Below are 12,523 nucleotides of genomic sequence, written 5' to 3'. Positions count from 1 at the left end.
TTTTTGTCAGTTTTTGCATCTAGTCTTACGCCAGGTTTTGTATCTAGTCTTACACTAGTTTTTGCTTCTATTTTTGCACCAGCTTTGGTGCCTATCTTTGCACCATGTGTTGAATTTGATTTAGCACCAAATTTTGCATCCATTTTTGTGCCCATTTTTGCATCTTTTTTTGGACCATTTTTTACATCCACATTTACGTTTGATTTGTCTCCATTTTTCCCATCTCATTTTGCACCATATTTTGCGTCATTTCTTTCATCCAATTTTGCATCATTTTTAACACCATCTCTTGCATCTAATGTTACATCATTTTGAGCATCGAAATTTGCATTTATATTTGCATCTTATGTTGAGTCATGTGTTGTGTCCACCTTTACATCTTATTTTGTGTCTAATGGTACATTCAATTTAGAGCCATTTTTTACGTCTACTTTTGTATTTGTTTTTGCACCAAGTTTTGCATCCAATTTTAAGTTATTTTATGCCCCTTTTTGCACCATTTTTTTGTGTCTACTTGTGTCCAATGTTGCACCATTATTTACACCGACTTTTTCATCCAATTTTGCATTTTTTTGGTGTCTAGTTTTACATCGTTTTCACCATCCAAATTTGCATCTTTTTTTGCCTCATCTTGTGTCCACATTTGCATATAATTTTGTGACTAAGTTCGAGCCTAAATTTGCATGTGATTAGGAATCATTTTTTACATCCAATATGGCATCCTTGGTTTCACCTTTTTTCAGCCCCATTTTGCATCTTGTTTTATGTCTTTTCTTACATCTTTTTTTTTTCCTTTTTTGCACCCAAGTTTGCATCCCAAATTTACACCATTATTTGCATCATCATTTGGCATATTAATTTGTAACGTTTTTTCTTTCTTTTTAACGCTCAACTTTGCATCTTATTTTACATCTAGTTGTTGTCTTTTTTTGCATCTAATTTGGTTCCCATTTATGTGTCCTTGTTTTTGCCCAATTTGATATCCTTTTGTATGCCATGTTTTGTTCCCTTCTTTGTGTCAACTATTGCACAATTTTTCACTTCTAATTTAAAACACTTTGTATGTCAATTGTTTGCATTTTGTATTAATTCCTAGTTTAACATCCAATTTTACTTTCAATTTTGCATCCATGGTTACATCCGCATTTGACTTCTTATATAGAGTATATTTTTCTTTACATATATGACCCCCTTTATAGATTCATAGTGAAATATATGATAGTTTCTAAATATCATTAAAGCAGATATCACAATTCAAAATCATTTGTAAAGAAATTTAAGAGAAATTGACAACATCCATCCAAAAAAATAACAATGTGTCATTAACAATTTTCAAAACATGTATAAAATAGCAACATAATACTAATAAAATCAGTATTATTTTTAATCAAAACAACTAAAATTCAAATATGATTAACAAATCAAAATATTTCATGAATATCGTTATTCTACGATAAATTAACAACATACATAAATCAAACTCATCGTATGATTACAAAATCAAAATGTCTCATTGATATAGGGTAAATTCACAACACCCATCTAAACATAACAATGTCATTCTACACAATAATTTCTTCATAAAAAATAATGCATGTGCATGCCTAGCTACCACCACCAAGATCATCCTCATGATCATCTTGACCATCCTCATTACTCTGATCCACATCATCACCAACACCGCAACTATCATCATCATCTCCTCCTTCACCACCATCATCCTCATCCTCATCCTCATCATCTCCTAATATATGTTGAACATAATTTGGATCATCGTCTTGGCAATCATTACCTATAGCATTCTGACAAAAAAAATCAATATTACATGTTAGTATTAATTACATAACACAACGCATGTTTTTGTTATACAATGTTAACCATAAAATGAGGTAAGATATAATATCTAACAGTACTAAAAAATAAAATGAAAATATGTTTTAAAAGTATATTGGAAATCCAACTAAGATTACATACCATAGAGTCCATCCAAACAACAAATTCAACCCATCTCTTTTGCTGCAGCACCTCCTTTTCCAAATGATTTGGAGGTCTTCAGGGTAAAAATATATATCCCATGGTTTATATTTGGCCTTAAAAAACAGTAGAAAAAAAAAAAATTGAGAACACAGGAGCAAGATGAAAAAGGAATTGCATGTCTAAACATTTTGAAGTCTCAAAAAGAATTCATCAACATAGAGAAGACTACAACACTACTCTTCACTTCCAAGTTTTCAACTAATGGATTTAACTGACCAGCAATGTTTTTTGCATGAACCATGCTCAAATGCTCAAGATGAGGTAATGAATGGATGTTATGCGCCTATCTATGAATTGCAACCACAGGCATACATGTAAGTGCAAATTTGTAAATCTCATACCCAGATTTACCCATCATCAAGCACACAACTTTTGCGGGATCCATTTGACATATCTTATGTTTAAGAAGGAATAACATCCTTGAAGAGACTCGTGGCTTTTCTTAGGGAAGGATCTTTGCATGCAGAATCTAGATTAACTCTGAACATTTCAATCAAACTAAGGTAAATGAAAGGCAACAATCCATCGGTCAAACCTCACAGGTTAAAAGCACCCGCTGAGTTTCACACAAATGAGGAAGCCTAAGGGAAAAGATTTGAGACATGCATGCTACATGATTTCATGTAGGATAAGTACCTAAGCTTAAGGCAAAAGATTTGAGACATGCAAATGTATGAAGTACAAGATTCAGATAAAGAGAAAGAAGCTCCTTCATGCCATATTCTCACTGACAGTGAATCTCAGATTAGGTACTTATCAAGCATGAAATCATGTTGCATGCCAAGCATGAAATCATGAAGCACACACCATGATAAGATTATCTGACTCCAACTACTGCATCAAGATGAAAAATTCAGCACTCTAGACAGTCACATAAGAATAAAAAAACATTCAAAAGATATGAATGCATATTAGCCACTATAGAGGACCAAAACATAAACTTACGCCATAGACAGTGTGGCTGAACCTCTCCTTGCTTTTGCTTCAACAACTTCAGTTCCTCCATCCTGTGTGCGCTTTGTCAAGGCTTTAATGTCCTCCTCAGACAATACAGAGTTTGGCTTTGGTGTTGCCTAAAAAAATTTATCAAAACAAAAAAGTGTATGTTCCCTTTTTAACTGTATTGAAGGGTAGGTAATTATGATCTCATTTTATCTTTGATAAATTAATTTTCTAATATCCAAGAGTAAAGAAAAAACTCAAGATGAGGATCCAACAAAGTCATATACATGTGAAAAAAGTGGAAGAATTGTAACACCCGCATGTCCACAAGAGTAAAGAAAAAACTCAAGATGAGGATCCAACAAAGTCATATACATGTGAAAAAAGTGGAAGAATTGTAACACCCGCATGTCCACCTACAACAGGAACATCAACTTCTGCAGACAGCATAGGATGACATCAACAACAAACATAAAACTGAGAATTGTATCTAATGTTAAAAAAAGCATGATGTTGGTAAGATCCTGCAGCATATCATGTATTGGGTCTAGCCCAGATGGTTGTGTGCAAAGACTGTTATCCTTCCCACCCGGGTTCAATTCCCTCAAGTGACATCTTGAGCTGACTATATTTCTGATGGCCTTGAGCCCTATGATACCATCCTTGAAATGAGGAGAAGTGCCTGGCATGTTTGCCCAGGATGCATATTTCATGATTAAATTATAAAAAATAAAAATATTTTACAGAATACTAAATATTTGAGAGTAGCTAAGCATAACAAGCCAGAATTTTAAATACCTTCAACAGGAACTCCTGCTTTTGAAGCATAGAACGTCTTTGCGCGGACAACATCAAGAGTAGTAACACCAAAGAGTTTCTTTTCATTATAGGTCCCTGCCTTCTTAAAAACCTCAGCAGCTATTGGTACAGTAGAATTTACAGGATTGATGATAATATTTACAATTGCCTGCCATGGATATCAAGTCCTCAGCAATGCCATAAAAACCAATTCTAGATGATTTCTTGAATCCAAATATACCATTCCTGATAGAAGGAAAACATTATCCAGTACACTCTCCCCCCTCTCCATATCTCTATCTATATAATATGTAACAATATACTATACATACTGTACACACACACCAGTACATGAACAAAACAATTAATTGTGAAACATACTTCTTTATCTATTAACTTGCCACACTAATGGTAGTACATACTGATTGTATGTAATATATAATGTTATAGAGGATACCTCGTGATCAAGTGGATTTGTGCACAGTTAAATAGAAGACCAAGGATATTTTTTATATTGATATTCATATGCCAATTTTCTCAAAAGTCCAAAAGCTAAGTTACTAACTACAAGAGGAGAAACAAGAATAACAGGGCTTTAACAGTGGCTGCAAACTTGCATTGGACTACACAGCTAATTACTCTTAAGTTCATTTCAATTAGTATTTCCTTCTTATGGGCAAAAGTTAGCTGCAATTTGTCTAAATAAAGAGTCAATAATGAGTCAATCACCTATTCGTTTGACTCAAAGAAGTCTTCAAGCTTCGTTAACCTCTCCAGTAGAATTGATTATATACAAGAACAGTATGTAAATCTAGATCAACAACTTGCTTAAAGATTCTTGCAAATATGTATTTGTATATATTGCCATCGCTATAGATCTCAAACATACAAAGCCTTCGACAAAGCAACTTACAATGAACGTCATGCTTATTCCTATGAAATAGTCAATAAGAAAATCGCATGAAAACAAAAACTTCAAAGAAGATCATAAATCATGACAACTTACCTCTGGGCAGTATTTTGCAATTGCAGAGCAAAGAGATTTAACAAACCCTGCATTGATGTTGAAGAGATCATCACGGGTCATGCCAGGTTTTCGAGGCACACCAGCAGGAATGATCACAACATCTGCATTCTCCAATGCCGTGCCAAGTTGTTCCTCTCCCATATATCCTGCAACCTGCACCCAGGTCACACTGCTGTGAATTACTGACAAGGTCGTGACACAAGCATTATAAAATCAATATGGCAGTACCAAATTAAATGATAAATATGTAGACCAAAAAATAAGAAAAGAAATTATTATCACAAAGTTCCAAAAGAAGTAAAACTTGTTATCCTTGTTCCATGACCCAAGCAATGGTATGTCCTCCTCATAGTGAACAAGAATAGGATTATTTGTATTCTATAGTAAAATCCACCTTTTGGCTTTTACCGAGGAGATAGAGCACCAAAAGCAATGATTATGCTCGTAGGAGATTGAAGACCTATACCAACCCACGTTTCAATCAGGGTATAATCTTGTCCAATCTAGGTATACGACATTTCAATCAGGGTATAGTCTTATCCAATCCAGGTATAAAAGTGATGCTGTGATAAATAATTAGCATCTCACAAGCCACTTTAGGGAGTTTATTCAACCTTAGTTTAATTTACGCTGCGAAGACTATTTTGATTTAATCTACTCATGGATAAAGAGGCAAATCTAAACGACCCCAAAAAGGTTGGATATAGAGGCAAATCCAATATGCAGAGGGTCATCAATTCAATCCTCACAAAATAACAAATTGACAATGCAATGAGACTATTCTAACTTCTAAGTAGTCATTAGGCCAAGTATGACTTAGATCCATCAGATCAAAAAGTCCTATTAAGCAGAGGCATATGATCCAGCCGTGGATTCTGCTAAAAATATAGATGCATTTTTCATCAAAAAAATATGAACTACCTCGTCCATTGGGCTCTGGTTTAGTGGCAAGTTGTAGGGTGCTTGTCATGAGGATGACCCAGGTTCAAAACCCAGGAGGCATATTCCCATGATAATGCGGCTGCCCATGTCATTCCAAAATATGAAGTCGGGTTAACGTGATAAACACCAGTTCAATGATAATGCAGAGGTGTTGTTAATGATGACCCCTGTGCTATTGAGGTTTGCACAGATGAGCCCACCTGCAAGTCATGCGTGACTTTGATGAATAGATGCAATTAAGGTGTTTCACCCACGCCAGTCAAAAGGCCTTGACCAAACAAAAACAATAATAGTGAGCCCAACCTCAATTTCAACCTTCTCCTATCAATAGCAAATACTACTACTGCTAATAATAATAATAAGCACAGCCCAAATTGCAATCTAGCCATAAATGTCAGGCAGATTGTAGTCAAGTAGTTAAATCATAGCACTTTCAGTGCCCTCTTAGAAGTATGTTGTGGCATTATCTCACCATCGGAGTTAACTACCATATTGAGATTCAACAGACAAGATCAGGTGCAAATCCTGCATGAAATTGGTGGAATAGAGATTCTATGTTTGTAGCATCTACAATGAGGGCAAAACCCACTATGTTAACAGAAAGACATTTTCCAACAAGAAAACAATCAAAAATAATAATAATGTAGCCCTCAATATCTGCCTCTTTTGAAATGGCCCAAAGAATGTCAGGTATAGTCAAATCCAATATTCACGGTGTACAATACAATCGTTTTAGAATGACAATGCGATGGGCGTTGCTTCAATGGATTGTTGGGCCAAATGTCACCTAGATCCATAAAATTAAAAACCCTAATCGAGTAGGTGCACATGATGCAGCCATGGATTTCCACGAAATAAATATCTAGGTGCTTTTTTTCATCAATCAAAATATGCACAAACACATTTACAAACTGACCATGAAAGTGAATTGAGTTGACCATTAACGTGAATTGGGTTGTGTTTAAGAAATTAAATCATTGCGCTTTCAGGGCTCAAACCCACGTTCAAAAGCCCCGGAAGGCATATTTCCTGCAAAAATGTGGCCAAAAGAATAAATTCCACATTCGAAGAATCCCAGAGACCTTGACAGGTTATAGCAGTGGAGTCTAAGCCTGGTATAAGGCCTGGTTCCTTTAAAAAAATAGGCGCTTACCAAAATAAATAAATTATCTGACCATGGACAATATCAGAAACGTAAAATCAAAGAACTAATAACAGGTAAAACACTAACGAAAAGTAGATCCTACCAAGTGGGTCTTCGTACGATCGATCCCAATGGAGATCCCTTGAAACTAAAATCAAAACATCTCTATCGTTCGCAGAGAGAACAGATCCAGCATACAGAGAACGAAAAAAACGCGGTAGGAAAAGAGGAACCCACCTCAGCACGGCTGTTGATGTGGCCGACATCTGCAGCCACACCTGGAGTGTCAGCGATATCATAGAGCGCCAACTTTGACACCAGAGGATTGAGTTTCATCAGAAGAGCCAATGACTGCCCGATACCCCCAGCAGCTCCCAACACAACAACCTTGCGTGGCGGACTTCCACCACTCGAATAAAACCTTCTCGGCATAACAATAGTTTTGAAAGAAGAAGATGATGCATTCTTCAGTGCAGATCCCACCAATCGTCACATTGCAGAACTCATTTTTGCCGCTGGTACCACTGAAAGAATGCAAGCTGAAGGCAGATGAAGAAGAAGGGGGAGATTCCAGAGCTTAAAGGCCGAATCAATGGAGATGTGTGGATATGACTTTCTTAAAAGGGATTTTAAAGCCTCACGGTACTATGCAGGGCTTTGGTTTAATCTATTTTATTGCGAAATTCTTAGTTATTGACAATCAGACAGCTCGTGATAGAAATCCCTCTTTTGGGGGGACGAGGTTCGGGAATGGAACATCATGTGATCGAAATTTTCAGTTGGTCAAATGTTAATTAAGTTATTATACTAGCATTTGCACCAGATGTTGCAAAGGAAACGCCGTAAGGCATAAATTGAAGAAGGCAAATACAACAAAAAAATACTTTCATAAAGAATAAAAATACTTATAATGAATTTACTATTAGATATTCCTATATATTGCACTATATATTAGCCCCACTAATTGTTTCCATTTCTTAATGTAACCTTTCACCACTATGGTCACTATAATATCAAATACAATATGTGTCTCTTAACCAATGGGTGTCAGATAAAAAGCAGCAGCTGCTCCTAAAATCCCTAAGCTGTTCTTTACCAAAGGCTCCCAATCCAAAGTTCTCCCCACAATTGGAAGTATCCCAAACGAAGCAAATAACAATAGCCACAGAGGAGAAAGAAGAACAGCACAACCCACTGCCATGAACCCTCGCATATTTACAAAGAATATCATCATGATACCAACTGATTATCAAAAGAAAACTGTTAAACTTGGGAAACAGTTTCACCTGACCTTAGCAATAACTTTGTTTTGACTCACAAACTCCAGACAAAAGTGAGTTAGCATATTCAGCTGTCCTGCATAGAACTGGATGTGATAATTTGATTTCCTCCTCTCCTTGCAATTTTGCTAGGATAATTAAGGCAAATTATTAACCCCAACCTTTGTTGCCCCGTGATGTTTGAAGCTGGAAAAAAATGAAGCTTCAAACCTCTTATGCTATACATTTGATCTGTATTCCTCAGTTAGCTTCTGTCATGCTGTACACTTGATCTGTATTCCTCAGTCAGCTTCTGTCATGGTGATCATGTCCCAAGTCCATCATGTCACTGCATTCCTATGAAGTGAATTTGGACATGGATGAAGACCCATCTTATAGATCTTGATGACAAATGAAAAACAAACAAACACAACAAAATTCAAGTGTAGGGAAGCCTTCATATCCCAAGTCCATCATGTCACTGCATTCCTATGAAGTGAATTTGGACATGGATGAAGACCCATCTTATAGATCTTGATGACAAATGAAAAACAAACAAACACAACAAAATTCAAGTGTAGGGAAGCCTTCATATGGAGAGACTGGCCAGACTACATGACAATTAGTCAGCCCTGAAAGTCTAAACCCTAATGCTTGAAATTTCCTTCATCTGAAAAAATACGTTCCTTTCATCAATTCATGCTCTTTCAAGAAGCATTTCATGTGCAGTAGGTAATGGGTATTATCTTAATTCTGGATCAAGGAGCCTACAGAAGATCCATAATTAGTGAGCTCAGGCCATACTCCTCCATTCCAATATGCAGAATCACTAGCTGCCTCAAACAAGGGCTCTGATGGAACTGGCCATTCTCGAGTTATATTCAAACGATTGTCTTTGACCTTCCACCTTGACACAAGAAGCGAGGCTTGTGACCACCACTTTTAGGTTAAGATCATTCCTGGAGCTATTACTGTTTTCCAGTTAAGAGAAAGGGGTTATACCTACCTGTACAGGATCACTACCCTCAGCTAGCTTCTACTGCTCAATTGCTCTCCACTAATTGGCCTCAGAATACCTGTTGGTATTGCCATTAATGATCCCTTCCTGCAGAGATAGAGAATACGGAGACAAATCATCACAATTAGTGGAATTCAGCATTGGTAACGGTACTTCTGAGATTTGTGTGGGGAGACTTTCAAAGAAGCTGGCATCTATATCTCTGACTGCTCTAGTTAGGGCTTCTGTTCTATTAGGGTTAGTATTAAAATTGAGGCATGTAAAAGTGGGTTTAAAAGAGTTGAGGGCGTTCAGTGAGGAAAGCCAGTTGAGAGGGGATAGGTTGCAGCTACGGGGATCAAAGAATGTCCTTAGAAACTCAGAATCATTGCCATATAGAGCTCTCTGATCTGCCAGCCTTGTGGCAAGAGAAAGACTGTGGATGCCATCATGAGTAGTAGCACTTCCTGCAGGAAGCCCATAGAACATAGAATTTGCATTTTGAGAACGCCCTAGGGGAGCTGAACCGTTTATGTTTAACTCATTAACAGATGTGGAAGCTTCGTTCATTTGAGCACAAGCGTGATCTATTGTTCTATTGGCACGTTTGTTCTTCCGGCACCCACCACCAACAGGAACGTTGTGCAGAGTGCCTCCTCTAGTCCAATATCTCTTGCATGTCTTGCAGAAATGGCGAGGCTGGGACAAGCTGTAGTTGTTGTAGTAGCAAAAATTGGTGTTGGCTGAATCACAACGAGGGAATTTGAGTGGTTGATCTGGCGGTGGTGGCTGCTTCAATCCACTTTGTTCCATCATTGGCCGAGAACAAGCCGGCAGCATTTCCTCCAGAGGCTTTAGGGTTCTCTTGTGCATGAGACTCTGCACAAAGAATCAAAGGAAATATTGCGTCAAATACAAGCATCAATATCTCAGCTACAACTCAAATTTCTAATTATGCCAAAATAAATGAAAGTTTCAGAGTTTATGCTTTTGTGATTCTAATTCATTTGAATTTTATCTCTCTAATAAATCTATTTTTTATTTGTCAACCTTGAAAACTGTGTAACAATAATCTCTATGTGAGGTATCCTAAAGATAAAACTCAATTAAACTTTCCAACCTTGAAAACTTTATCACAATAAATCTCTATGTGATGTATCCTGAAGATAAAACTCAAATAAACAAAAACAATCAATGAAAAGGATCTTGATCTTGGATTCTGACAGACTGATACATCTCCAACACAAGCCAAAACATTTGACCTCCTCCATGGAATAAGAATGCTAGTAGAAGAAGCTGTGATTCAGATGAAATTCTAAGAATAACTGACAATAAAGCATCATATATTTGTGAAATTCACCCTGAGCTGCATCTAAACATGAATCAAGACTAAATTTCCAAGGCTTAAAGTAATGATTCATTACAAAAGTGTACGTGAGATGCTTGTAAAGCTACAAAATATGCATATAATATACTCAGAAACCCTAGACAGGATGGGATGAATTCGGACCTACATACCATCGCCTTTGCTGCAACCCTAACCCTAAGAAAACCAAGAAAGAGGAGGAGGGCAGAAACAAGAGTCTGAGCCTAATCGCAATGCAATTATGCTATTGTTATACCTGTGGCTAGTCAGAATCCATGCAGACTTGGATGGAGCTGAGAACCATTTCAGCTCTAAAGCTAACTTAGAATCCAACACTTTGAAAACCACTACAGTTTGAAAAACCGATATGCAAGCGAACACACACCAGTCCTGCACTGTTGCAACAAGTTGCAGACCCAGATGGAAGCATCTAATAAACATATCCTGCAGTAACATGGAACAGTTAGAATCCAAAAGAATTAATACCATGAAACAAATAGATAGGAAATACTTATAATGAATTTACTATTAGATATTCCTATATATTGCAGTATGTATTAGCCCCACTAATTGTTTCCCTTTCTTAATGTAACCTTTCACCACTATGGTCACTATAATATCAAATACAATATGTGTCTCTTAACCAATGGGTGTCAGATAAAAAGCAGCAGCTGCTCCTAAAATCCCTAAGCTGTTCTTTACCAAAGGCTCCCAATCCGAAGTTCTCCCCACAATTGGAAGGATCCCAAACGAAGGAAATAACAATAGCCACAGAGGAGAAAGAAGAACAGCACAACCCACTGCCATGAACCCTCGCATATTTACAAAGAATATCATCATGATACCAACTGATTATCAAAAGAAAACTGTTAAACTTGGGAAACAGTTTCACCTGACCTTAGCAATAACTTTGTCTTGACTCACAAACTCCAGACAAAAGTGAGTTAGCATATTCAGCTGTCCTGCATAGAACTGGATGTGATAATTTGATTTCCTCCTCTCCTTGCAATTTTGCTAGGATAATTAAGGCAAATTATTAACCCCAACCTTTGTTGCCCCGTGATGTTTGAAGCTGGAAAAAAATGAAGCTTCAAACCTCTTATGCTGTACATTTGATCTATATTCCTCAGTCAGCTTCTATCATGGTGATCATGTCCCAAGTCCATCATGTCACTGCATTCCTATGAAGTGAATTTGGACATTGATGAAGACCCATCTTATAGATCTTGATGACAAATGAAAAACAAATAAACAAACACAACAAAATTCAAGTGTAGGGAAGCCTTCATCTGGAGAGACTGGCCAGACTACATGACAATTAGTCAGCCCTGAAAGTCTAAACCCTAATGCTTGAAATTTCCTTCATCTGAAAAAATACGTTCCTTTCATCAATTCATGCTCTTTCAAGAAGCATTTCATGTGCAGTAGGTAATGGGTATTATCTTAATTCTGGATCAAGGAGCCTACAGAAGATCCATAATTAGTGAGCTCGGGCCATACTCCTCCATTCCAATATGCAGAATCACTAGCTGCCTCAAACAAGGGCTCTGATGGAACTGGCCATTCTCGAGTTATATTCAAACGATTGTCTTTGACCTTCCACCTTGACACAAGAAGCGAGGCTTGTGACCACCACTTTTAGGTTAAGATCATTCCTGGAGCTATTAGTGTTTTCCAGTTCAGAGAAAGGGGTTATACCTACCTGTACAGGATCACTACCCTCAGCTAGCTTCTGCTGCTCAATTGCTCTCCACTGATTGGCCTCAGAATACCTGTTGGTATTGCCATTATTGATCCCTTCCTACAGAGATAGAGAATACGGAGACAAATCATCACAATTAGTCGAATTCAGCACTGGTAATGGTACTTCTGAGATTTGTGTGGGGAGACTTTCAAAGAAGCTGGAATCTATATCTCTGACTCCTCTAGTCAGGGCTTCTGTTCTATTAGGGTTAGAATTAAAATTGAGACATGGAAAAGTGGGTTTAAAAGAGTTGAGGGCGTTCAGTGA

The 12,523-nt window shown here is 37.2% G+C and overlaps 1 protein-coding gene and 1 long non-coding RNA gene across 2 annotated transcripts; both read right to left on the bottom strand.

Moving 5' to 3' along the window:
* Nucleotides 1-1,383: 1,383 nt before the first annotated feature.
* Nucleotides 1,384-3,920, bottom strand: LOC149181523 (uncharacterized). Its single transcript, XR_016257544.1, has 6 exons — nucleotides 3,778-3,920; nucleotides 3,355-3,416; nucleotides 2,983-3,110; nucleotides 2,254-2,324; nucleotides 1,975-2,090; nucleotides 1,384-1,802 (listed from the first exon to the last, which is right to left on the bottom strand). It is a non-coding gene; the product is annotated as an uncharacterized LOC149181523 (long non-coding RNA).
* LOC149181522 (malate dehydrogenase, mitochondrial-like) lies at nucleotides 2,979-7,322 on the bottom strand. The gene is made up of 5 exons (XM_089414242.1): nucleotides 7,128-7,322; nucleotides 4,784-4,957; nucleotides 3,778-3,946; nucleotides 3,355-3,416; nucleotides 2,979-3,110 (listed from the first exon to the last, which is right to left on the bottom strand). Exons 1-5 carry the CDS (start codon nucleotides 7,320-7,322, stop codon nucleotides 2,979-2,981), a joined length of 732 nt encoding a protein of 243 aa, XP_089270368.1.
* Between the last annotated feature and the right edge of the window lie 5,201 nt (nucleotides 7,323-12,523).

This window comes from Pinus tabuliformis, chromosome 3_2 (genome assembly GCF_031772625.1).
Source record: "Pinus tabuliformis cultivar Carrire ecotype Pingquan chromosome 3_2, CPIR1, whole genome shotgun sequence".
In the NCBI taxonomy this organism is placed as follows: Eukaryota; Viridiplantae; Streptophyta; class Pinopsida; order Pinales; family Pinaceae; genus Pinus; species Pinus tabuliformis.
This window is presented reverse-complemented; position numbering and strand designations above follow the sequence as displayed.

Bases quoted from the DNA above. Each gene is read 5' to 3' on its own strand.
- LOC149181522 (XM_089414242.1), bottom strand. From the start codon at position 7,322: ATGCCGAGAAGGTTTTATTCGAGTGGTGGAAGTCCGCCACGCAAGGTT. The intron at 3,947-4,783 runs GTAAGTTGTCAT...TATCCATGGCAG, and splicing joins TTGCAAAATACTGCCCAGAG to GCAATTGTAAATATTATCAT. The intron at 3,417-3,777 runs GTATTTAAAATT...TGCTGTCTGCAG, and splicing joins AGCAGGAGTTCCTGTTGAAG to AAGTTGATGTTCCTGTTGTA.